Source organism: Corythoichthys intestinalis, chromosome 4 (genome assembly GCF_030265065.1).
Source record: "Corythoichthys intestinalis isolate RoL2023-P3 chromosome 4, ASM3026506v1, whole genome shotgun sequence".
NCBI lineage: Eukaryota > Metazoa > Chordata > Actinopteri > Syngnathiformes > Syngnathidae > Corythoichthys > Corythoichthys intestinalis.
Window position 1 is genome coordinate 18,833,738 of NC_080398.1, and position 27,463 is coordinate 18,861,200.

Sequence of the window (27,463 nt, forward strand, 5' to 3'; positions counted from 1 at the left end):
TGCTTCCGCGGATATTTCCACCACAAGATATCTGATTCCCTCATTTTGCTGTCAATCAAAAAGGGATTCAGCCTCAGTCAGATCATCCAATCATCATTCAGAAAAGCTGAGCGTCCAGGCCAGCCGAGCCCCGCCCACTGTCCATAGACTCGCAGAGACGTTGGGCGTCCAATGGGCGGCACAAGCCCGGCATTTATTCAATGACTTGTCTCGTTTCGAGGCAGTGGAACACAACGCACTCTCAACTCTGTAGACGCCCTGCGTCTACACTGTCTGAAGCACTGTGAAGCTGTGCCAATACATCAAAAGAAAGCCACATCGTAGCCATTGATAAGAAGCTGATTCTGAGCGCGTTGTAGCTCATATGACATACTGTATACACACAACAGTATACATTTGATCACTTATTTTTTAAAATTTTCGGGGAAGCTAAGCTTCTCTTGCAGTCTTACAGAAATCACAGCTGAGAGGCAGTGGTGTTGTGGTTGGCACTTTTGACAGAATATTCTGTTGAAGGAAAAGCAAGGGTGCTTTATTTACGTATGTACTGCATTCAAGGCAAAAGGTATGACCAAAGTAATCAAGGGTTATTGGCAGTGTTGTTTTAGTTAACGATGACGATAACGAAAATATTTAGTCAACGAACAATTTTTTTAATGACGATGACGTCACAATGACATGCTGAAAACGTGTCTTGAGAGACTAAAACATAAAGAGATGGATGCCAGTTGTCGTCTGACGACACGAGAACAAAATGAAGATTCGTTATAGTTTCCGTCATAAATTTACAATGTGTGATATTTTCTTATAGTGTATGTAGTTAGAACGTATTCGGAAGTGTTTGGTCGTGTCACTCATGTGATATGCTGTGCCTTCCCTCCGCCCCACACACACGCTTACTTACCGGCTGGTGAGCCTGTGCCCATAACAGGCTCATTTTGTGAAACATACGTGTCAGGTGCTGCTTGGTAAGTTTTGCTTTCTTATCTTGGCTAGATATGCCATTTTGCTTTAGTCTTTCAACGTCTGTGCTGAGTGATCATCACACACTAAACTAACTTGTAGCGTTAGCATAGCGTTAGCATTAGGATTTAGCGCGGTAACTCGATGTCTTTTTAAACTCTTGGAAAACATTTTACATACAGTTCGTGGCATCCAGGTGACTTTATTTAATTGCAAATAATGTGCTGTTTTCCTGCGGAGTGTTTTATCATCTTGAAAATGGAGATGTCCTTGTAGACTCTACAGTTATGTGATTGTCTGTCATGTTTATTTGAAATTATTCAAAAGCTTTTATTTATTTGTTCATGGACTAAAACTTTTTTTAATAAAGTTTTATAAGGTTTTATAAATTTTAAGTTTATAGACGAAAACATTTTTAGAATTGCTGACTAAAACTACACGGAATTTGTCTGAGTTTTCGTTGATTAAGACCAGATGAAGACGAACACATTTTGAAATGACTAAAATATGACTAAGACTAATAAGTACTTTCGTCCAAAAGAATAAGATTAAGATGAAAATTGAAATGGCTGCCAAAAACAACATTGGTAAGGGGTTAGGGGTTTTGGTGCCTTCCGCGTCACATGACGCAGAAAAGGGGTTAGGGTTCAAGGTTACGGTTTAGGAAAAGGTTAGGGTCGTTGACAGCAGGGGGTGCGGATGATGAACACTTGATCTGATTGGTCTTTGAAAGCAGAGGGCGCGATTGGCGGATGACGAACCTTCATCCAATTACTCGTTGAAAGCAGGGGCAGGGGGCGCAGTGGCGAGTACTGCGGGCCACAGCTGGACCCTTCTTAAACTAATGGGACAATTGGCTCCTCAACTGGCCAGGTACACATGTATGACTGCCAATGTAACTGAAGTGTTCCAGTCAGCATTATCTGCTCATATCCAGCCAAATGCACAATAACTCAATGGACAACCCTTCAACGTGCAGATGTACAATGAGCAGAAGAATTCTGTGAAAGCACCCAAAGACCTTTTTAAGGCAAATACTGGAAGTGGAATGTTATGCAATGACTAAGTCAATCACCTGACCTGTATATGAAAGCAAAATTGAAGAAAAAATGCTGCAAGAACAAGCAGTAATTGAAGACAGTTACATTCAAGGCTTGGCAGAGTATCACCAGGGATGCAATCCAATGTCTGGTGATGTCTGTGTTCTAGACTTCAGTCTGTAATGGATCACAAAGACTTGCAAGCAAGTATTCAAAAAATGATGGTTCCAGACAAAAAGATGGGAATGGGCCTATCCCGATATTTATGGTCTTGACTGTTAATACAGAGTTGTTAGAGAGGAGCTAGGAATTAGACTTGACTGTTAACATTAGCTTCTCGCATGAGTTTTGTAAGCAACCTACAGTAGCAGTGTGCATTCTCTGTCAAATTCAAGTTTGCCAGATATTGTTAAGATAAAGTAGGATAAGTTCATAATTTTTGACAATAGGCTCAGTCTTTGAGTTTGCGGGGGTCTAATTAATCGGTGGATTTGATTTCAACAAATTCCGTGCAGTTTGTCAGTTATTTGTTAGTTTCAGGGCTCTGGAGTAGCTAAGCTAGTGCAAGTCAATGGTACAATCTTTGCATGCCAAAATAAAACAACTTATGTACGTATGAAAACTAGAGATCGACCGATACCGATTATTAGTAGTTAGAGGGGCAGATAATCGATTGTTGGAGACGATATTCAGTTGCAGTAAGAATGTAAAAAATGGCATAAAAATGGAATAATGCAAAGACTGAACCCCGCAGAAATGCCTAAAGCATGTTTATTGAATGCATCTGCCACATGGGGGGGTGGCGTGGTTCAGTGGTAGTGTAGTCGTTCCCAAACCCAGAGGATTCTCTGCCCTGATGACCTCGTCTAAGTATCCTTGAGCAAGATACTAAACCCCACGTTGCACCAGTAAGTAGATGAGGATATAGTGTGAAACACTTTCAAGGCCTTAAAAAGGTGGAAAGGCACAATACAAGTGTAACTCCATTTATCGTTACCATTTAACAAGTCAGAGGAAGCAGACCGTCAATAGTAAAAATATAGAAGGCACTTTACGGCGTGTGCTATTTACCTCAGCCGTCGTTTTTCCTCCACTATTTGGTCGCTTCCATGAAGGCAAGTTTGCAGGAGGTCAAAATGTCTTTTGATGGCCAAAATAAAAAAACAACTGGTCGCGATCAGCCTTCTTTGCTGTTTACATTAGCTTGAACAACTATGAGGTCGCAACTGGTACCATCCGAGTGGGATAAGTCCGGCTTCCCACCTTCCTCAAATGCAGCATGAGCACGAGTGGCCGAAGCATTCCTCTATATTGTGGTGGCATAACGCATTTTTAAAAAAATAGTCCTGCAGAGTAAAATAAATTACGGCGGTTTGGTGTGACATTGTTTTGGCCGCATGGGTATTTTGAACAATGATCTGCATTTTCAATTTATTTGAGTGTCTTAGATTTGTTAATAGGGGTGTGACAAAATATCGAAATGATGATATATTGTGATACTGTGTTTCCCAAAAGGTTATCAATATGCTCCTGCCAAGAATCGAGATATCGTTTTAAAAAGATGTCACTGTCTAAAAAAAATAAATAAAAATGAACCAAGAAGTTGCTACCAAAATCTTCCACCATAATGGTGTCTCAGTTAACTTGAACGCTGCATTGACGGTGTTTGACGCCCAATCCATTTAGACTGGGAACGTTCGTTCATTCGAAACCAGAGCATTCACAGTCATTCTGTCCGATTTTCAGGGCATTTACAGGTCACTTACTGGTCATTTTAGAGCATTTACAGTTCATTTCCTGTTGAGTTTGAGTCACTGCTTTATTTGGGTGATTCCCAGGTCGCTTCCTGTTCTGTAACTCAAACTAAACAGGAAGAGACCCATAAAATCCTCCAAAATCAACAAGAAGTAACTGAAAATCAGCAAGTAAATGACCTTAAATGGCCCAAAATGACCTCATTGCCTAGCATTGGCTGCCACTGACGGCCATAGACGTTCAATCCGTTTGAAGTGGGAAGGATGGCAGCGAATGAACGTTCATTCGCTGCCACCCTCCCGGTTCAAATGGATTGGACGTCTACAAGTGATAAACTCATTCCAACTAACAGCAGAACCTTGTTTTTCTGTTTATTAGTTGTTTGTAGAATATCCTAGAATGATTTCCTGACCAATGTATCAATAACCGTTGTATCGCCATATCGTCAGATCATCGTTATCGTGAGCTTTGTATTGCAAATCGTATCGTATCGTGTGGTACCAAGAGGTTACCACTCCTATTTGTTAATATAATTTCATATTGGCATGCTAAGATTGTACCATTGACTCACACTAGCTTAGCCACTCCGGAGCCACATCAATATCAAAAATTCTGAAGTTCCCCTTTAAGTTAACATTTTTCCACATATAGAGCTAATTTAACCAAAGAAAAGCTTTAAAGGGATCCTCTATTTTTAAGACAAGCAATTCTTAAAAGATAAATGTTAGTATGAGTTATAAAAATTTGATATTAAAACCTCTCTTAATGTTTTTGCTTTAATAAAGTTTGTAAAATTATTTTAAGTGATAGGTCGCCATTCTTGTTACGTCGCAGGGCGTGACGTCACCAGGCTCGTTGCCGAAATTCCACCGTGTCACTCGTTAGCTTTCCCAACATGTCGTCAGTTCTACCCTTCCTATTCGAACCGGATCTGAAAAGTGAAGAGCAGGACAGCATTGTCGGTCATTCACAAGACGAGCTTCAGGGAAAAATGCATGCAATAATACCTGATAAGACAAAGTTGGGCAAAACGGTTGGGAGCGAGATTGTATGCTGTTTGGAACTCCGGTTTTATTAGCAGATATTCAAGGTAAGCATATTGCGTTTTCAAACTTATCCCAATATAATTATGTAGATTGTTAGCATCTAGAGATGTCGTGTGCTTTACATACAGTACAGGCCAAAGAGCACACCTTGTCTAATCCATGTCTTGTACATTGTAATGCGTGGTAGCTAGGATACGTGTATAAAAGTACCAAAAAGGGGAGAAGCTTCCACTTATGCACATTTATTCACAAAAAATAATATTTCCACCTTGACCACTCTTCACTCGGGAGCTCAGCAGTACGCAAACACGCGTTCCCTGACGAACTACAACATTGTTGTAAGGTCCACGTCAGAGTCACTGTAGCGTACCATAGTGCTTTAATTATTTAGTATGATTTGGGGAAAACTCCCACAAAGAATAGTCAACATAAAAGATAACAATAGTAATAGAAATCTGCATTTTTTACTCACTCGAAGAACCAGGAATTAGACCGATCCCATGGCAATGTCGCAGCTGCGATCAGGCCGTCGATTCCACAAAATAGACTGATCCGAAAAGCCGCTGTGGGACCGACGAATCAAAAAAATGGACAGATCCGAAACCAATATTGCAGACGCGGTGGGACCATCGGATCCAGAAAATAGACGGATCCCTTACTTGACTGAGGATCCAGGAAAAATGTTCGGGCGCCAGTTGTAACGCGTGGTGGGTAGGGTACGTGCATACAGGGACCAAAAAGGGGGAGAAGCTTCCACTTATGCACATTTATTCACTAAAAATAATAATTCCACCTTGACCACTCACTTCACTCCCCTTGTTTCCATTTGACTGGAAATTGCATCCAAAACCAGCACATCGTGGCATTTTACTTCGCGAGCAATGAGCAATTGTTGAACACGCTACACATTTGGAAAGATCCCAATTACGTCATCACTGCGAGCCCGCAAACCATGGCGCCAACTAACGGTCAAAATATGGACTAAATGTTATAAAATATTGCCATTGATTTAACATTTTATGTGTTTCTAACAACATATTTTAGTACAAGAGAACAATTGTGGGTTATTAGAGCCTACATGTATTTAAGTTAGAGGATCACTTTAAAAGTGAAACTATTATAATAGTGCCAGTTTTAGCCTGGAATTGATGCACTGTACATGCCTGTCTTTCACTTACACTGCAGTTCGATTCGAAGTCCAAGTGCACAAGCACACCCACACAGCCCCACACACACACAGTTTTGTTCTCACACACTTTCATGCTATCTGATGCTCTTTGTTGCAGAGGTAAATAGAGCATTCAGACAGTACAGTATAAGCCTTTGTCAGCATACGTCTCTGCCCTCTTTCCCTCTTTCTCTCTCACTCTTGCACTCTTTCTTAGACACACACACTCAATCAATTGCACGCATACACACACACACACACACACCCTCATACATTAAGTGACTGAGTGAGAGAGAGATTTTGCTGCTTTCAGAACAAATTGTTTGGCTGTCGTTGAACAAATGCTACCTGGAGGAGAGCCAGGCAGGTTGCGGTTGAGTCTGGAACATCTCATGTGTCAAGGCTGTATTTATTCCCTGCTGCTAAATGGAAACATGCCTCAACCTGCCAGCTCGGTCCGTTCGTGCCACACTGCCACAGAAACTTACATGCACACACTTACCTGCAGCCTTTTGTTGATTTATTAGATTGCCTGTCATGATTGGTCTGACTAATGATGCCATTTGAGTAAATAAGACTTTAACGCTGGCACTTAACAAAGTCACTCGGTAAAATGTCAACATTGACAGTCAGAGTGTAAAGATTATTGTTGGTGTGGAAATGAATATAGGTATTAGTTTAGTGCTCAGACCGGGTACTCTAAGTTTGACATTTTCATAAAAAAAGTTCTTCAAGGATCAAGATAATCTTAAAGGAACTTTGTGGCCAACTCTGTCAGAATTATCCCAATTATGCAAATAGTTTGACACGAAATACAGGATTGGCTTAAAATGATCCTGTTACATGCTAAATTATTTTACACGCTTCTTGGAAAAAATAGGTCAGCATCACTTAAGTGGCTAAGCCAAATACAGCAAAACTCCACTGCCTACTAACTACTTATGAAAGGGGCTACAATTGCCCTAAACTGATTTTAAAAAGTGCCAGTCTAAGTGCACATACTGTATTTCAACTACAAAAAAGCCCAGCAATAGTGTGACATAAAAAAGACAGTGGTACCGCTACAGTCCCTGACAAAAGTATTGTCGCCAATCCATTTTGTAGAAACAATTGCTAATAACTAGGGCAGTCAAATGATTAAAAATTTTAATCGAGTGAATTACAGCTTAAATTTTTTTTAATCGCAATTCAAACCATCTATAAAATATGCCTTATTTTTCTGTAAATTATTGTTGGAATGAAAAGATAAGACACAAGACGGATATATACATTCAACATACGGTACATAAGTACTGTATTTGTTTATTATAACATTAAATCACAAGATGACATTAACATTATTAACATTCTCTTAAAGCGATCCATGGATAGAAAGACTTGTAGTTCTTAAAAGATAAATGTTAGTACAAGTTATAGAAATTTTATATTAAAACCTCTTATTAAAATTTGTAAAATTTTCAATCAAAATATAAACTAGTAGCTCGCCATTGTTGATGTAAATAATTACACCATGCTCACTCATGGTGCTAACCCATAAAATCAGTTGGACCCAAGCACCAGCAGAGGGTGCCAAACACCAAAAAACAAGTAACAAGCTGACATTACACTGTACTGTACATTTTAATCTGTTTGAGCGGGGCATGTGCGGTAATTGCGTCAAATATTTTAACGTGATTAATTGAAAAAATTAATTACCGCCCGTTAATGCGATAATTTTTACCGCCCTACTAATAACCTGACTTTTAATTATTCAATTGGTTTCAGAAATGGCTCATATGAAAGCTAAGACCCTCCCAAATGATGTTGAATGTACAAAAATATATTTGTTTCACTGAAAAAAGATTTATCATTTAATGAAGACATAAAGGTCAAATTATGGCAAGACAAAAGTTTTGTCGCCTACAGAAAGTAGTGTGAAAATTGAACAAAACATGTACTTCAAACACAAAAATATGTTACATAACATAAGTGAATTAAGTAGTGGTGCTGTGAGATCCAAATTTAATATTTTGTATGACTTCCATGGGCTTGACGGACTGCATCCATGCGGTTCGGCAAGGATTCATACAATTTATTGTTGAAGTCTTTAGGAACATCAAAGAAAGCAGTCTTGCATGCCTTCCAGAGTTCATCTACATTCTTGGGTTTCGTCTTCCATGCTTCCTCTTTCATCCTGTTCATGTCAGGTGACTGGGCTGGCCAGTCCTGGAGGATCTTGATCTTCTTTGCCTTGAGGAACTTTGAGGTAGAGATTGAAGTATGCGATGGACCACCATCCTGCTGCAGAATTTGTCCCTTTTTATGGTTAGGAATGTAAGAGGCAGCTAAGATTTGTTGATATTTCAGACTATTTATGTTGCCTTCCACCCTGCAGATCTCTCGCACACCCAGGCCATGGTTTTGCCACCACCAAACTTCATTGTTTTCTGAGTGAATCTCTGATCCATGCGGCCTCCAGTAGGCCTCCAATATGTGCGGCGACTGTGGTGTAATTCAATGGAAGATTCATCAGAAAAATCCACCTTTTGCCAAAAATCAGTGATTGCACTTTATGTTGCATTGAGTTAATAATTTGATGATAAAGAACCGTTTTCTGCTTTATTACAACTAAGCAAAATTTCTTTCGTGAGTACTGACACTCCTGTGGGCCACAGCCGCTCAATGGGGACAGCAGATTGTCTGGTGAAGACACATTCAGCTTTTTGTGTCTCCACCTCATCATCGAGACATCGACTTGCGTGGGCAGCCCAGACCACACACAGAATTACTGTTGGCGAGTGTATACAAGGCACTTGTTAAAGGGGATATGGAGCGGCGATGGCTTGTGCCAAATCAGCCTATCAAAGGCTATGACTCTTTTTGTTTTCTAAAAGACAAAGACCGAGCAGCGATAGCTACATTTTGGCATCACTTTGGGGGCAGGGAGTGTTGGGGCTCCTGCCAAGACTGATGACCTGAATAGAGTTTGGACTTTCTATGTGTGCATGTGAACTTATAAAACTTGAAAATAAAGATACGCAGAGTTCAGCACAATATTAGCTTTGCAACAAGAATGAATGTCTGTATTATCGAGCCATGAAATTCTTGTGGAGATCTGGACGGTGGATCTAGGATTATTTTTATCACTACAAAGATTCAATGGATCAAAGGTGATAGCTTTATCTTATCTCTTTTATTTGTCTGTTAACCATGTTGCAATGCACATTGTCGCCATTGAAAGAAAGGAATATTATCAAAACCTCATTTCGTTTTTATTTGACTTTTTTATGTAAACAGAACAAATTAAAAACAAACATATGGGCCCATTAGCTATTTTTCCTTTGTACAACATTTGCTATCTATCACTTTGTCATTTTGGGGGTTTGGTGGTGATCTGCAGCTTGTTAAAACGTTTTTAAGTGGACATTTTATGAAAAGTTCATTTTTATAGCCCATCAAGCATGTAATTGCTCAGCCAGTAGGAATGTGCCATCTTAGCCCACGATTAGATTCGATTACGATTCAGGGTGCTACAATTCGGGTATTGACGATGATCACGGTTATCATGATTATCAATGCATCGTACATTACTAATTAATAAAGTAGACAAACAAATTTATGTCCATTATTTATTTAAAATATCCAAATTATTCAACAGGAACAATGGAAACATGCCCATACAACAAAAAGCTGACCTTGAGATATTCTTTTTCACAAGAAGGTGCAAAAACATTAACTGTTTTAAAGGCAGTACTTATTTCTCTCAACAATACAATAAAATTTACACTGGTGGAATGAATTCAACATTTTCTGGAATCAAAGTGTCTTTAGAAATAAGACTTCTTCTAACCAATATACTTTGTTTTCACAGATTTCTGTATTTCACATGTTTGTAATGTTACCACTAGACTTAATCCTGGTTTGAAACGTTATGCATCTGAAGTAACTTATGTACACCACCAAACAATTTGACATGGAAATACATGTTAGCTAATTAGCATAGCGCTCAGCGCTAACTAGTAAAATCTCAAAAACAACAACAATAAAGGCTAAACAGTACAGAAGGGTTCGTGTTCTCACCTTTGATAGACGGACATGGGACTTAGCAAAACACTACGGACTTTTTCCAATTAACACGACTTGAACCTACTGTTGGACAACTGAAAGACAAGGAGCAACGAACTATCTCTCTTCCCCTCTCGCTCTAAAACATAACTTGCACACAGAAGCGCAACCACCGGGTCCCTGCCTGTCTCATACACAAATTTATTTTCCAGTGTTTTAAAAATGAGTAAATCTCTCACTCAGTAACCGGCAGCATCCATCATAACGTGCGTGCGTCCAATTAAAGTGTCCGGGCGGCAGACGTGTCTTGAATTTCGTTTCGCTCCTAGCGGCTGTCATAAAGTTATTAGGGAAAATCATTGTTTTTGAACATTTATTACCGTAATTTCCCGAATATAACGCGCACTTTTTTTCCCAAAAATCAACTTGTAAAATCATGGTGCGCATTATAAACGGGTACATGGATGGAGACAGAAATATATATATATTACATATATATATAAACCGATTTTTTTTTTTATTGACACGGCCACGTTGTGTTGAAGAAACGTATGCGGCGACCCGTTGTCGACCATTACGGTACGTGACGTCACCATTTTGTTTCGGTAATACTTCACTCTAATCGGCCGAATGATTTCGTCTGTGTTAAATTCTGCTTTATTTACTCTTCATAAAGCACGGAATTTAGTTTCTTGAACTCATTTGAGTCAACGTTTATTGCAGCTCCGTAACTCTGACCATAATGTAAGCACACAGACTTCCTGTGTCCGTCAACTATAACTGTCCCTCAGGAAACTCAATCCCAAATAACAATAGTTCCTATTACTGTCGTGGTCATAGTGATGAGCTCTCACGGATTTCTGGCTTACGTTCTCACTTTCATTTTACCGTATCAATCCATGGAAGAAACATTTATTCATCATGATGAAACGAGCAAGTTATACAGCAGCCTTTAAAAAAAAAAGTCACATCTGTTTTGTTTTCTCCTAGATTCTGGTAAGCTGGAGAAGTTGTCAAATCGTATTATTACCGTAAATATTGTCAGTTTATGGTAATGTTTTGAACTACCAATATGCTATGCTTGTGCTGTGTTTCACCAGCCAGTAAAATGACATTTCTGTATCTGTACACGAGCTCTGTTTTCTTGTATTCTTCTATTTATTGGTGCTAAAATTAGGGTGCGCGTTATAAACGGGTACAATATTTTTCCCTAGATTTTACAAGTAAATTTGGGGTGCGCATTATACACGGGTGCGCCTTATATTCGGGAAATTACGGTAATCGTAATTGAATCGTCACGTGTCAAATCGCGATGCATCTAATAATCGTCTTTTTGCACTCCCTTATCAGCCAAGTTAATATTTAAATGTGTGTATATGAGCAAGCCATTCTATACAGTTCCACCCTGTTGATAACTACCATAATAGCCGCCCTTTAATGTCTTTCCCATCCAATGACTTTGCAGCTAGGCTAGCCTAACCCCAACCCTAACCCAAATTCCAGTGTGGTAGAACTGCTTTGACGTGCTGGTTGAAATAGTATCATGTCAAAGCCAAAAGTCAAGTTTAACAAGCTGCAGTACAAGAATTAATTGGCTCATGATGATAATAATAAAGCAAGTGATCTTGATCTTTCTGATGTTATAAAATGTTTCCCAGCGAAGGAAGAGTTTTTTTTTCTTCCCTCGGGTAAAGTTGTATAACATGGCCATGTGCAACAATGTGTCAAAGACACTATGTGACGCTATGAAACAACTTTTCAACGGGATCTTGGTTTTTCTTTTGACGTCACTTGGTAACACACATACCTTTTTCTTCTTAATGTTAGTCATTTTTCCAAGAGCTTCATACTGCTCACATGTAATGGACCCTAATGTCCATACAGTATATGTTTGAATGGCTAATGGCCGTTTCAAAGGTCTAATCATCCACAGAAACCCCTATCTGATGTAATGGCTTGTAATGCGTACGCAATGCCACCACAGCTATTAATAGAACAGCCGGCAGTTGTTGAAGCGTGGAGATTGATGCGTGTGAGCTGCTGGGCGTGCACACACACGTTTGTGTACATACTTCAGTTTGCACAAAGCTAGTTCTCATACAGTTCAGTTTACTTTTCCTTTGTCTCTGCGCCTGTCTAGTTTCACTCTTGCCGTCTATGTGAGTTTCTCTAAGAGGATTATGGCTGCATGAATGTGCACACAGATATCCATATATGTACATTATGTGCACGGGAGCATATATGATCGGGTGCACGTTTTAAAGCTTACACGAAAGTGAGCGTGTGTCTGTGTGTAGTTCTTGAAGATCACCATTTGGGGGATTGCATCACATTAGTTATCAGAACTGAGTCATCAAAAAGGTTGCGAGGCCCTGCCCTGCTGTGCTACTTCATCCAAATGAGGACACAGTTAAAAGTCTCTCATTCTATTCTGTCATTTCCTTCATTTCATCAGTCAACCAGCTCTATGGGACATGCAATTTTTTAGTATTACGCAAGCCTGTAAAGCACTTTAAGCACTGGATTGTTGTAGATAAAAATGCTCTCCATTTACTGGAATTCCATTTCCACGTTTTTTTTATATTTACTTTAAAGGAAACCCCGGACTTAAAGACTTGTAGACTCCAATAAGCGACAATTGTTCTCTTTTACTAAAATATCTTATTAGAAATGCATAAAATGTTGTCATTGATTTAAAGATCTATTATATTTAGTCCATGTTTTGACCTACAGAGGGCGCCATGTTTTAATCGTGCAATAGTCACTCGGGATGATGACATAGATTGTCACTGTCACTCGACGATTACTGCAATTCCTTCTATGCGGCGAGATGTCCAACACATGCACTCATTGGCTAAAAGCGGCGAGTACTTACTATTTCTGGTTTTATTAAGTCTTTTATTACCTTTTCATTGCCTCATAATACTTTTTGCATGTGTTTCCCTCTCATACTTTTAAAGGGATCCTCTATTTTTAAGACAAGTAATTCTTAAAAGATAAATGTTAGTATGAGTTATAATAATTTGATATTAAAACCCCTCTTAATGTTTTTGTTTTAATAAAGTTTGTAAAATTATTTTATATTAAAACCCCTCTTAATGTTTTTGTTTTAATAAAGTTTGTAAAATTATTTTAAGTGATAGGTCGCCATTCTTGTTACGTCGCAGTGCGTGACGTCACTGGTCCCGTTGCCAAAATTCCAGCGTGTCACTCGTTAGTTTTCCCAACATGTCGTCAGTTCTACCCTTTCTATTTGAACCAGATCTGAAAAGTGAAGAGCAGGACAGCGTGCAAATGCGTGCAGCAAATACAGTGGGGACAACAAATATTTGATACACTGCCAATGGGTTTCCCATTGGCAGTGTATCAAAAACTTGTTCTCCCCACTGTACCTGACAAGACAAAAGTTGGGCAAAACTGGTGATGTGAGAGAGTCCCGTTGGGTACTCCGGTTGGGAGCGAGAGTGTATGCTGTCCGGTTTTATTAGCAGATATTCAAGGTAAGCATATTGCGTTTTCAAACTTATCCCAATATAATTATGTAGATTGTTAGCATCCAGAGCTGTCGTGTGATTTACATACAGTACAGGCCAAAGAGCACACCTTGTGTAATCCATGTCTTGTACATTGTAACATGTGGTAGCTAGGATACGTGTATAAAAGTACCAAAAAGGGGAGAAGCTTCCACTATGCACATTTATTCACAAAAAATAATATTTCCACCTTGACCACTCTTCACTCGGGAGCTCAGCAGTATGCAAACACGCATTCCCTGATGAACTCCCAACATTGTTGTGAGGTCCACATCAGAGTCACAGTCATCATTTTATCGTGCCATAGTGCTTTAATTATTTAATATGATTTGGGGAAAACTCCCACGAAGAATAGTCAACATAAAAGATAGCAATAGTAATCCAAATCCTTGTTTTTAACTCACTCGAATATCGAGGAATTAGACCGATCCCATGGCAATATCGCAGCCGTGATCAGGCCGTTGATTCCACAAAATAGACTGATCCGAAAAGCCGCTGTGGGACCGACGAATCAAAAAAATGGACAGATCCGAAACCAAAATTGCAGACGTAGTGGGACCGTCGGATCCAGAAAATAGACGGATCCCTTACTTGACTGAGGATCCAGGAAAAATGTTCAGGCGCCAGTTGTAACGCGTGGTGGGTAGGGTACGTGCATACAGGGACCGAAAAGGGGGAGAAGCTTCCACTTATGCACATTTATTCACTAAAAATAATAATTCCACCTTGACCACTCACTTCACTCCCCTTGTTTCCATTTGACTGGAAATTGCATCCAAAAGCAGCACATCGTGGCATTTTACTTCGCGAGTTTAGACAGCAGTAAGCAATTGTTTAACACCCTACACATTTGGAAAGATACCAATTACGTCATCACTGCGAGCCCGCAAACCATGGCGCCAACTAACGGTCAAAATATGGACTAAATATTATAAAATATTGCCATTGATTTAACATTTTATGTGTTTCTAACAACATATTTTAGTACAAGAGAACAATTGTGGTTTATTAGAGCCTACATGTATTCAAGTTAGAGGATCACTTTAAGCATTTTTTGTTTTTTTGTTGTAGCTTTAAAGCATATTGTTGATCTGTTGACCATAGTAGTCACATAGCATATTTAAACCACCCTTATTTGATATTACTATGTTTAAGTACTTTCTTAAGGCATCTTTAGTATGTTCTGTCTGTTTGGGTTTCAAATTTGCCTCTTGTTGGACGTTTCGCCGGTGTAGCACATTTTGGCAGTACACCTTTTTTTCTCCTCTCATCTCGTCCCATCCCATCTTTCCTGTTCATTTTGCTTTTGCTGCTCGTTTTGTGAAATATCGACAGAGCTGTCATGCTCATTAACTCCCAGCCATTTTCACCGGCTCCCGGCCGTTTTACTGGATTTTGACAAATTTTGCAAGGCCCACAGAAAATTCTGTTCTATTGCTATATAAACATGGAACCCACCAAAAGTAAGATTAGACTCTCTTCTTTCAGCAGAAAAAAAGTAAGTTCATATCTTTTTCCATTCTTTAGAAATCAGCATTTGAAAATGGCTTAGTTTGAGCAATTTTCCAATTTCTGATGAAAAAACGAAGAAAATGAGCTTTTTGTAAACACATACGTTTCAAACATAACTTTGACTTTAACACAGCTATTTTTTGCTTTAGTTACATCCCATACATCTGAATAATGTTTTCCTTTTACAAAATAACATAAACAACCAGACAAATAGAGCTTTTGATAGCAAAGTAACAATGTATTTACACATAACTAACTGAGAGATGACGCTTGGTGGCCTCGACAGCGGGTTAAATTTTTCCCTCATCGCCGCCTGACTCGTAAAGATGGATTTTTTTTGTGTTTCTTTTGTGGTGACCACTGCCTCGTTCGCCTGGGGAACTTGTGTCCCTGGGGGGGAACTGGTTTGGTTGTGCGCGTTTCCGTGCGGGACACTGGGGGTTGCGGGGGATGCGAGCGGCGAGCACGGCTTGGCGGGCAGCACGGACTCAACTATATTACTGCATTAAAATGGGTTTTGAGCTTTGTGCATTCTATCTTAGGTACATGGGAACCTATAGATGCCAATTGTCAAAAAAAGCGCAAAAGACGTATAAATACGTTTTTGGGACACTGAAGCAATTAAAAATAGAACATATTTATACGTTTTGGGGAGCAAATGAGTTAATGTTCCTCTCGGGTTCCACTTTAAAGGGTTGAACAGATGACATGTTTATATCGCTTGAGTCATACTGTGGAAGCCCGGCAGCGTAGCCATGTGACGTCACCGCTCTGCGACGTCAAATACAATGGCGATCTACTAGTTAAACTAATTTTACCAATTATATAAAAACGAAAACACCGAGAGGGGTTTCAATATCAAATTATTTTAATTCATAATAATGTTTATCTTTTAAGAACTACAAGTCTTTCTATCCGTGGATCCCTCTAAAATGTTCTCGATTTCAAAGTTTGTGTGTAACTACAGTATTAAAAAGGACAAGTTTTCATTTTTCTTTAAGTGTCATCCAAAATATTAGCTCTTTTATCGTCTTGGCAGGATCCTGCCTCCTGTGGTGTGTCATTCTCAGAATAATGTCACAAAAGGAATTTGGTCTGAGCCAATCATACATAAAGTATGGCAAACTGTATTTTCATTACAATTACATTCATTCATGGATTTCAGAGCAGCGTGTTGCTGGAAATTACTCTGCAGCTAATATATTGTGCTCAACATTTTGTTCAGTTAACTTCTTAGCAAATGCGTATGACATCATCGTATAAACAAACAGTGCCACAATAGTCACTAATCTGTGTGAAAGAGGCTAATGTGCGCTGCTTTGTCAACTTTTTGCACAAATAATGCTGGGTGATAGCATTGCCAAAGTGGAAGATTATGCCTCGTCAATGAATGAAGGATCAGATCCAACTCAAATTATCCGACACCCGTGGCGCATCCTCTGATCTTGCCAGTTAAGATCACTGACTTAACACCTAAATCTTAATGTAAACGTCATTATGTGACGGGTATACATTTTTCATGACTCATGTTGATTTCGCTCCCTTCAAAGTGATGAGTGTAGATGCAGCACATTTGTAAGTGGTTAACCATGCTTAGTGTCCTGTTTGGTTCCTTGTCAGCATTTTACTTATTCTAGTTTACACATTATTCTCTTGGCACAGTAACACCAGTGCACATTTAATGCCAAAGTAGCTAATATCAAATGTCATCTGTAATCTTGTTGCTAAAACCTAATCTCATTATTATTTCCAAACGATATTCTAATTTCTCCAAGGCAAGAAAGCTAAGACTTTGTATTACACAACCAAAATTTGTTTGAGGTACAATAGGTCATAAAGGTTTTACATTCCATTGTTGTTTTAGCCATGTTTGTTTTCTGTAATTTGCTAGAAATGTAAAACTATAGCCCCTTTCACACACATATCCCGGTAAATGCCCGTGTAAGGTGACGCGGTATTTACTCGCGTCATTGCGTTCACGCATGGGGAGATCTCCCAGGAATGACGCGGGTTGGACACTTTCACAGACTTATCCCCTGTTGCATACGCGCGATTTTATAACCCGACGTTACGTCATTTTTGGTCGGCGTCGGCTATCACATTCTGTTGGTCAGATCGTGTTCTGTTACAGAGCAGGTTGTGGGATCGTTCCCGACATCGTACCTGTTGCCAATTCAAGCTCATCAAGACTGTATTTAAGCCCAGGCAATTCAAGAAAAAGAAGCCGAGATATTAACTTGCTGGGTGCCATTTGACACGTTGTACTCTCGAATTTCGTGCATTAGCTAGCTTGTTTGTCTGCCGCCCTTGTTTTGAAATCCCCTACGTTGTGCTGGTATTTGAGTGTATTTTTTTTTGGTGTCATCGGCTCTCTGCCTACCATTTAGGTTAGTATTATTAAGCCCCATCGACCTACTGTCACCGACCCATTGTGTTATTCCCCCTTTTCTGCAATCGCGTGTATTTCTGTTTGTATTTAATAAACCCCTTGAACACATCCCTCCATTGTTTTCTTCTTTGAGGTACAACCTTGTTTCCGCAGTTGCGGACCCTCACATCGGCAACAAAATTAACCACACATTTTCAAAGATGGACGATGGACTCACTTCCTCGGCTCTACGATCCAGTAGCAATTTAATTTCGTTGTTTTCAGTTTAATTTAGCTATTTCCGGCTTGTAATGTTTTTACATTTTTACAATTGTAATTGCTATGTATGTTTAACGCTTTTCGTCTTACTGCGGAGAAAGAGGAAGTGACGCTCGGCCCGCCATGATATTTATGTCATCAGCCATCGTGCTGTGACCCGTGAATTTAACGCCTGCTTTCACACACACCGCTTCCCGGGAATGTCCAGGACATTATACTAAGACGTGACTCGGTAAATGTTCACGTCATCTCCGTGTCAGGGAAATTGCTTTCACATATAAGGGCTACCTGTTTAAATCCCGGTATTTAAACGGTGTTCAGGTGTATGTGAAAGGGGCTTATGTAACCAGATACCTGACTTGGACCTTGAGTGACAGGACAAGACATCTTTTAGATACCAGAAGACGTATCAGTTGGTATTCGGTTGGTTGACAGGCTGAGAATTCTTTGGCAGAAACTAAGATTACAATTTCCATATTCAGAGCACTTCAACAAATAGGAAAGTTGTTACATTGTGAATTGCATAATTGTTTGACTTTGGTTTAGAATCAGTTTTAGTGGATTGATTAAAACCAAGCAGTATGTATAAAAATATATTCAGCTAACATAGGATTTGCGCTCTCTGCCTAAGTAAGAATTATGCAGATATGGTTGTTTCATGAGCAGGGGGTGGGGGGATGTGGTTCTGTTATACACACAGCTGTGCAGCCTAGATATGTAGTTAAGTCTAGGAAGCATACATGCTACACATTCTGCTGGACCGTGTCATCAGAAAGTCTGACTACCGCCCTTTACCTCCCACTTTTTGCCCGTCACGACTCATGTCTTTTTCCCAGTCTGACACACACGCATACACGTTCTCTTTCCCTCCCCTCCCCCAATTCCTGACTCCTTTCCCTCCTTCCCTTGCCAAGGTTTCCACTTCATTCAATAAAATTAAGTTGTATCTCCTCACTACCGCCACTTCCTCTTCCCTTCAGCAAAACCATGCTTACACGAAAAGTACACCCACACAAGTGTGCAAACATAAGTCGCTTCAAGGCTAATACTTGAGGCTGTTAGCCCCCTTCCCAGACGGGGTGTGTCAAGGATTTTGTCCGGATCGTGTCGTAATAAATCTGAGTTTGGCAAGGGGGTATACATTTTTTTTAAAAACTTGCCGATTTTTATTCTTTTTTTTTTCTTATTGTGAAAATAAGAAATTGGCACAAAGCTAGCCACAAGGGGTGAAGATGAAGGTTGGGGTCCTCAAGTGCTGCTCCAGGTTTGTTTCATTTCATTTGCTCTGTAATGAGTCTTGTTAGTGTAGTGCGAGGCTGCTAGATCTGACTCGGGAGTTCAAAGTCAAGCCACAGGGAGGGATGGAGGGAGGGCGTGAGAGGAAAAGGCAAGGCAAAGATGCAAAGAAAACATACAGCCTCAACAAGCCCTCACTTGAAAACTTTTGGTTGCAAGAAAATGTCAAACTTTTTTCTTTTTAAACTCACTTTCCCCCAATCGCTGGCCTGTCATATGAACCCTCTCACTTCAAGTTCTGAAAGGAAGGTGCAGCTTGAAGGATATTTGAAAAAGTTCACATCTCTACATGACTGTGCGTCTGTGTGTATACTGGGTGCATGTGTGTCCACTCACGTCTGAGTCTGTGGGAATGATTACATCAGCCCGCGAGTGTCTTATGATTGGTTGGTGAGCGTGTGGTTTGATTCACTGCGCCTTGGAGCCGGTGGCTGAGGCTGTAACCCTTTTGTGAGAGAGGGAGGGAGTGAGAAAGCGAGAGAGAAAGAGAGAGAGATGGGGGAGGAGGTAAAGAAAGATAGTTGTCAGACTCAGCCGGCACAGCCAGCTCTGTCCTATACCTGCTGCCGTCTCCTCGCAGTGTCTGTTCTGTGAGCTGAACCGGACTGAGACAGGCTGTTGGACTCACTAACAGTTCTTTGGTTCTGGTTGGCAGATAGATTGAAGTGTGTATGGTGTGTGACAGACAGAGCTACTGTCAACTGCTGGTATTTTTTGCCTTTCTCTTTCTGGACCAGAGAAGGTGACAGCTGGGCTTTCCGTCTTAGTGTGTGTGTATGCGAATGTGTGTATGAGTGGACAGACAGGCTCCTTCCAAAAATGCCTTCGTGTTCCCCGGACTGCTGCATATTGCGGGCCGTGGAGGTAAGACCGCTCTTCTTCTGTGTCTCATCCTTCCTAGCGTCCGGCTTTTTGCTGCATTTCAAGATTATTTGTCTTAGAAATTTCTGCTAGGCTCAGTCTGAGCTGAGGAATGGACTTTGTATATACTTAAAGAGCTCAAGACTATTTTTTTTTTTTTTTTTTTTTTTTTTTTTTTTTTGTGAGCCTCTTTGTGGAAATTTGAATGGATGATCCTCCCTTGCTTTCATATTTTTTTAGAATATGTTACACTGTATAATCTGAGTGGATTGGTTTATAGGTTTACATGGCTGGATTTTTCTACAGGCTTAGTAAGCCCCAACAGTTTTCATTATGAGATGTGAGTGCCCGCTTTCCTTCTGCTAAGCCAACCAGTGGGCAGTTATTGGAGGTTAATTTAGGACCGCTCACCCCAGTGCACTTCCTGTAAGTGACGGTTAGAAGGAAGCGCTTCATAATACCATCCAATGTAGAATGGTAAAGTTGATCCCCTATCTGGTCATGCTTGCATTTATTTCTACGATAGGAAATGATTAATAGCAATTTACCTTTGTCCTTAAAATCTATAAATCCTACGTGAACAATAGATTGGTTTATTTTTGCTCATAGTTTGTGACACTCTTTTTTTCTGAAATACTCAGTATTTTCTCATATGGTATCTAACGTTATATTGTACAGTCATACACAGTCAATTGAGACTCAGTACACAGTAATGCCCAGACATTAATTCAACAATATGTGTATTTCTTGACTTTTAGTCTCACAGAACTACACATTATAAAGAGAAGAGATTTGAATTCCTTGGTTATATTAATTACTCACATGGCAGTGACAGATTATTCAAAGATCTTATGAAATACTTTTTCAGCATTAGTTTGCACTTGACAGCGCACGGGAGAGGTTCCAGGTTTGAATCTTGACTCCTGTGTGGAATTTATCATTTCTCATCGTACTTGCGTTCATTGGTATTCTCTGGGTTCTGAAGCTTCCTCCGACATTCATCAACCATAAATGTTAGATTTGTGATCACTCTAAATCTGAGGTCTGAGGTGTGAAAGTAAGTGTGATTTGTCTATCATTTGCGCTGCAATTGACCAGATCTACACTGCCTCTGGCCCAAAGTCAACTGGGATAGGCTACAGACTAATAGATACAATTTGAGATACTAATAGATGCAATTCCCCTTAACCAAATGAAGTGTCTGAAAACTGTATAATAGTATATTAAACATAAATTTATTTTTAACAAAATAAATAGCACTCTTTATCCTCCTCCAAATGGTTAGATCTACTGTATTTTTTGGACTATAAGTCCCACCTGAGTATAAGTCGCACCAGCCCAAAAATGCGCAATGAAGAGGAAAAAAAAAAAACATATAAGTCGCACCGGAGTATGTTGCATTTGGGGGGGAAATTTACTTGATAAAATCCAACATATAGAACAGATATGTCATTTTGAAAGGCAATTTAAAATAAAAATCCAAAAGAGAACAACATGCTGAACAAGTGTACAGTACGATAATGTTACATGATGCATGAACAACGAAATGCGAACGGGGCCGGTATGTTAACGTAACATAGCTATTAAGAGTTAATCAGATAACTATAGCATTAAGAACATGCTAAGAAGTTTACCAAACCATCGATGTCACTCCAAAAAAAACAAAATAACATGTGAAATGATATGATAATGTGTTTATAATTTCACACATACAGTAAGTTGCACCCCCAGCCAAACTATGAAAAAAACTGCAACATATAGTCTGAAAAATACGATACCTTTTTTGTTGCCCTTTTTTGTTATCATGTTTATCACAATTATCAAAAACTTTTCCTTCATTCTTTTGTATGTCCTATAATTCTAAATTCATGTTTTTTGTTGTGCCTCTAGATTGTTAAGGTCTCAACTGAAGACGGCATGGGCAAAGTGGTGGAGATCCCAGCCGACATGACAGCCAGGGACCTTTGCCAGCTCCTGGTTTATAAAAGCCATTGTGTAGACGACAACAGTTGGGCACTTGTTGAGCACCACCCGCTGCTGGGTCTAGGTGAGTGGCTCAAGCTCGCTCGTCTACACACAAAAGACTTGAACATACACGAGCAGACCCTCACACTTGCACATGCAGAATAAACTCCCAAATGGGTCGAGACATGCAATGCATTCAGGCACAGGTGCATTCATGCGTGCATGCCAACATACTTGGGCACACAGGCGGGCTAGGCACATATTCTCACGAAGGCATGTATTGGAGCGTGAGTGCATGCACATATAATGCAGCATATGCACGCATTGCGCAGATATATTTTCCAGTCAACCTATGAGGTGAATTAAGGCTGTAGATTCAAAACGAAATGCACACGATGATCTCTTCATGGAATGTGTAGGTTAAATGTATTGATTGGCCTTCAGGCTGACATGATGGAAATGGATCGTGACATTGTGCATGAGGTCAGAGTAGCTGTCAACAATGAAGTGATGCTTAGTAATGCACAGCATTGATTTAAAAAAAAAGCAGACGATGTGTCTGAGGTGCCGCCTCACATAGAGGAAAAAAAGGATGATTTAAGAATGAGTGTCTGAGGAAATGATTTCAAATGGGGTATTTTTTCCTCAGATTTTTTAGGGTTGTTTGTGAATAATCAAGAAAATACATCAATCCAAGCAAAAGTAGAGCAATGAGCAAGTTCAAGCTAAAATAATAGAAACTGCTTACCAGAACATGTGAAATTTTTGAATTGAGGAAAATTTTGGTCAAATGCACTTTGTGTTTTCTGTTTACTCACATCTCGATGCACGGAAAAGACGCTTGTGTGTCACATAGGGATTTTCGTATTTGCAAAAGGATTACCTGACATATTTTTCTCACCCTTGATAGTTTTGTCCTCTGCGCAGCCTGACATTTATTCTGTTTTTTGGCTAAATGTGAATAATTCCGTGCAATGCTTTCTCCTTCTCACCCTTAAAGGATTCAAGATTAAAATCTAAAAAGGCAGAACACTGAAGATTACAGATTAGAAACTGGGGCTGATCAACACTGCAACACAGCCTTAACTCGGCAAGCCAGTAATTGAGTGCATAATTAACCAAACTAATACAGATAGGGTACAAAAAGTCAAACGTACGTTTCCAGAGGTTGGTTAGGGTGTGTGAACCTGTTGCTGCATGAGGACCTTTGCGTGGACTTTGAAGCGTAAAATTAAGTTTGGAGAATATTGACCAATTGAGTGTTCCCCCTGGGCAAGGTGGTGGTTGGAGTGTGGGGTTATAAAGCTCTAATGGAGCACAAACTCAGTTTCAGTGCTCGGGACTCCACAATTCACAAAAATGGGCAAGAAGCATTGGGGGTTAGTATCATATGTATCGCAATAGTACATATAAAAACAAATGTAAAAGCATTTTGTCTCTGCCGTTTCGACACGCTTCTCAGTGTGCCGTAATAAAATGTAATAAAATTTGGCAGAGGTGCGCACATAGACCTACTTCTGCCTTATTCAAGAAAATTGTATTATTCAAGTTTCATTCTTTTTCACAATCATCCACAATCTGATTGATTTTCTCATCTGCGCAGACAGCACGGTGCTGCCAAACACATTTAACTTTATTTGTTTGGAATGACATCATGTTTGGCTCCCGATTCCTTTTCTATAAATGATTTGTTCTTGTCTAGCCTCATGTGTCCCTGAATTGATCCCAGGTCTTTTTCTCTTTTAATATTATAGGGTTTCAAATGCAGATTGAAATTAACATTTCTAATGTGAATGAACAAAGTGAAGAATTAATTCATAATGTTGGCCTAAATGGCAACACTTTCAATTTTGACCATTTTAAGAGTTCATAAATTGAAACATGAACAGTTTAAGACACGTGTGCAGTTCTTTTGGAGTGCAGATGTAAACCTGTGCTGACTCTAGATCAGTCAGTTAGTTGCAGTGATTCTAATTTTTTTTTTCTTTGTCTTGTAGAAACAAGGTGACTAAAGCACAATTTAAAAAATAGTATAATGCACATATTAGCTGGATCACGATTAGAGCTGAAACGAATACTCGAGCAACTCGAGTTTAAAAACTGATCCGAGTAATTTTATTCACCTCGAGGAATCGTTTCATTTTGCCACCTCTAAGCATCACGTTTTGCCCTGACTACTTTTAATGCGGGACAATGCGCTGACGTCACGTGCGTAGAGGAAGAAGCAATTTAAAAAAAAAATAAATAACTTACTGCAGCCGACAGCCGCTACAAACTACGCCGACGTTGCTAAAAACTACGCCCGCATGATGCTAGTGTGGTAGCAAGTAGTGTCCGATGGGTCTCATAGATATCGCATGCATTTAGGACGAGATGCGAAATGACAGACTCGGCCGCGTCTGGGCAGTGTTAGTAAACAGCTGCCATCTTTAAGCTGTAGACTTCTCATCGCTAATAAATATAACGTTACTGTCACTCGCTCACGTAACGTTAGCCCTTCGGAGGGCTAGGTTTCTATTGATTATGACCACTGTCGATGCGTGGCTAACGTGTCCTAAATACAGGCTTTAACATAACATAGCACTGTGGAGTGATGAGGGTGTAAAATTAAAACATAATAAAGCTAACTGTCAGTTTTAGCTCAGTAGTCATTGCTGAATAAAACACCAAGTAGCACTGGTCCCTAATGTGCTCCAATGCAGCAGGTATCATACATTTATTTTGAACACTGCAAAAACTCAAAATCCTATCAGTACTTACAGTTTAGACTAACTTAGAACTTAACTAGAACTTAAAAATAGCTTGACACAAATGGAAATTAAATTGAAACACGTGGGGAAAACACATAGCTGTCAAGTGATATGTGTTATCAAGCGTAATTACATTCTTAGGTAAGAAATATGTTTGATCTAGAAGTTTTTTGAGTGAAAGCAGTGAATTTTTTTTTTCTAGTCACATCTGAGATACAATTGTTGGCTGTTTCCAACAATGTACATCGAAAATAAAGACATTGATTGACTGAAAATGGTTCAATATTGGATTAAATGTCTTTTTTCTCATGTATATTTCTAATTGCTCTTTATCTAAAAAAAAATGTTTTATCCGATTACTCGATTAATCGATAGAATTTTCAGTCGATTACTAAAATATTCGATAGCTGCAGCCCTAATCACGATAGCGTAGGAGCACCCACTGCCCTGACCGTTGCGTGTTTGTAGCGAACAAGATCTAAAGTGCATATGCATGACTATTATCAATATGCAAATTTGTTGTAGATGATAAACAAAAGAATTATTTTCAGAGTGAGATAAAGGGTTCACGAAATTCATGCGCCTACCATTCGTGATTTGGTGTGAGAGATGGACCAGAACAGAAACGGAGACATTAGAGAGGTTTGTTAGCGACCCGGACAATAGTACGTTGGAGGAGAGAGCCCTATTTTCGTCCATGGCTGCTTACTAGTCATACATTAGTGAATGGGATGAAACGGGCCTTTTGAGAAGTTAGGTCGACCTCCACTTGTCAGCCTGGAAAGGTTAATAAGGAACGAGACTGTGAGGTAGTATTGCCAGGGTGAGTCAGTGTCACGAACAGGAGTGACTCATCAGACAGGCGACAGGATGAAACGGAAATTTAAAAGAGGAGTCGTGACACCGTTCACGAGTTCTCCCAGGGAGCGTCCATGAAAATATCACATTAAAAAAAATTGCTTAAGTGAATTAAATTAAATTAAATTACACCTTTTCATGGTCTCAATCTGGAAAGATATTTGTTCCATTAAAGAGGAACTTATGAATCTGTTAAAATGGACTGAGTCATGTCTGGTGTCAGTGTTACAGGGGACGCAAATCATGTCTACACCAGGACCGCAATGACATTGGGACACACTTTTAGCAGAATCACACAATCTGACCTCAGTGAATAAGAATAGGCCACCTGGGATCATATTGGCACAGCTCATTTGAAAAGCTGGAGGAAAAAAAGCTATTTTTCTTACTTTAATGGATCCAGTGTTCTATTAAAACCAGTGCTCATTTCAATAAGAACACTTTAGTTTTCTTCAAAATGTATGAATCAGGGGTAAGTCATGTCACGGGAATGTACGCAACTTTGCGTAAGCACAGGAAATGACTACGATGGTGACTTTTTAACATCATAAACAGTGGCTTTTGTGTCCTTATCAAAATCACTACCAAAATTAAAATTATTATTACAATAAAAACATTTGCAAAGCTTTGTTTTTTAGCCTTTTTACGCTTATCAACTCCAGCAAAGCAAAACAAACAGATGTTATGTAAAAATGTAATCTTAAATTCTTTCTGTTGTCCCTTAGAGCGCTGTCTAGAGGATCATGAGTTGGTGGTACAGGTCCAGGCTTCCATGAGCAGTGATGCTAGATTCCTCTTTAGGAAGAACTATGCCAAATATGAATTCTTCAGAACTCCTCTGGTAATTACTTTGTCCAACAACTTCTTTCACATGCCATGTCACTCTCAACCTCGTGTTCTTGACATCATTATCATCATAAAGAAGTGAAGACATTTTTTATTTGAGCGTGTGTATCAGTTGACGGGAAACGGGGCTCCGTAGGGGGCCTATTTTCAAAAACCTAAAATTCAAATATTTTTAAAACCAAAGCCGCTAGCGACCTAAAACCAAAACAGGTAACCCCCTAAGCATATATGAGTCTCCATGAGCAGTGGCATAAAAAATTTCAAAGTAGTTTCTTAGTACAATCCCGATTAAATATTTTTATATCAGTATAACAAAGCTTAAAATGGCTATAAAATTGTCAGATTTTGCGCTAGAAGTCCAAAAATCACCAAATGCAGATTATCACTTATATTTTTAGGATCAATAGCAATATTTAACATATGTACGTTTTTGCCTGAAATAGCGACTTGTTTTTTTAGTTAATGCAATATTGACATGTTTTTAACAGCTAATAGATCACTCAATTTTCACATCAGAAACTTAATCCTTGAGGAAAGCATGTACAATCATCTTAATTTTACACTTCAAAAATAAATGTTGCATTTTTCTATATATAATCACAACTTATTAAGATCGAATTACGATGTCACTATTGCCTTAGCAGGTCTTATCTAGCCCTCGTCGTTTTTAGATTGAAATGTTAAATAAAATAAAAACACGTAAAAGCTGATTTTTTTTTTGTATGGATGCAGAAATATCTAAATTTATAGTTTTTTGCCAAAAAACAGGCAGCTGACCGAAAATCACCTGATTATTTGAATGTTAAGCTACGCTAATATGTATTGATACAAAATTCAACATGGTGGCCATCACAAAGAGTTTTTTAACTTGAAAATTCTTGTAAATAAATGCGCAAATCCCAGAATTTTAATAGATAGGAATGTAAAACAGTCTAGATCAGGGGTGGGCAAACCAGTCCTCGAGGGCCGCAGTGGGTCCTGGTCTTTGTTCCAACTGACCCAGCACAGATAGTATGACCAATGACGTTTCAGCAGAAATGAGAAGCACCTGACTGCAATCGACTGATTGCACTTGTAAAACAGCAGATTGGTGAAAATGTGTCCTCTTAATGGGTTGCAACAAAAACCCGCACCCACTGCGGCCCTTTGTGGAATAGTTTGCCCACCCCTGGTCTAGAT

General features: G+C 39.4%; 1 protein-coding gene across 7 annotated transcripts in view; it reads left to right on the forward strand.

Annotated features, from left to right (window-relative positions):
• The window catches only part of LOC130915364 (growth factor receptor-bound protein 10-like), a 138,719-nt gene that overhangs the window by 90,330 nt on the left and 20,926 nt on the right, over positions 1-27,463 (forward strand). For 6 of the 7 annotated variants that reach the window (XM_057835327.1, XM_057835328.1, XM_057835323.1 and 3 more), the window contains 2 exons: positions 21,756-21,912; positions 26,164-26,279. In XM_057835327.1, the coding sequence (XP_057691310.1) occupies positions 21,756-21,912; positions 26,164-26,279 (273 nt within the window). Of the gene's footprint in view, positions 1-19,084; positions 19,869-21,755; positions 21,913-26,163; positions 26,280-27,463 lie in introns of those variants that run through there. The other variant, XM_057835330.1, reaches the window with a different exon arrangement.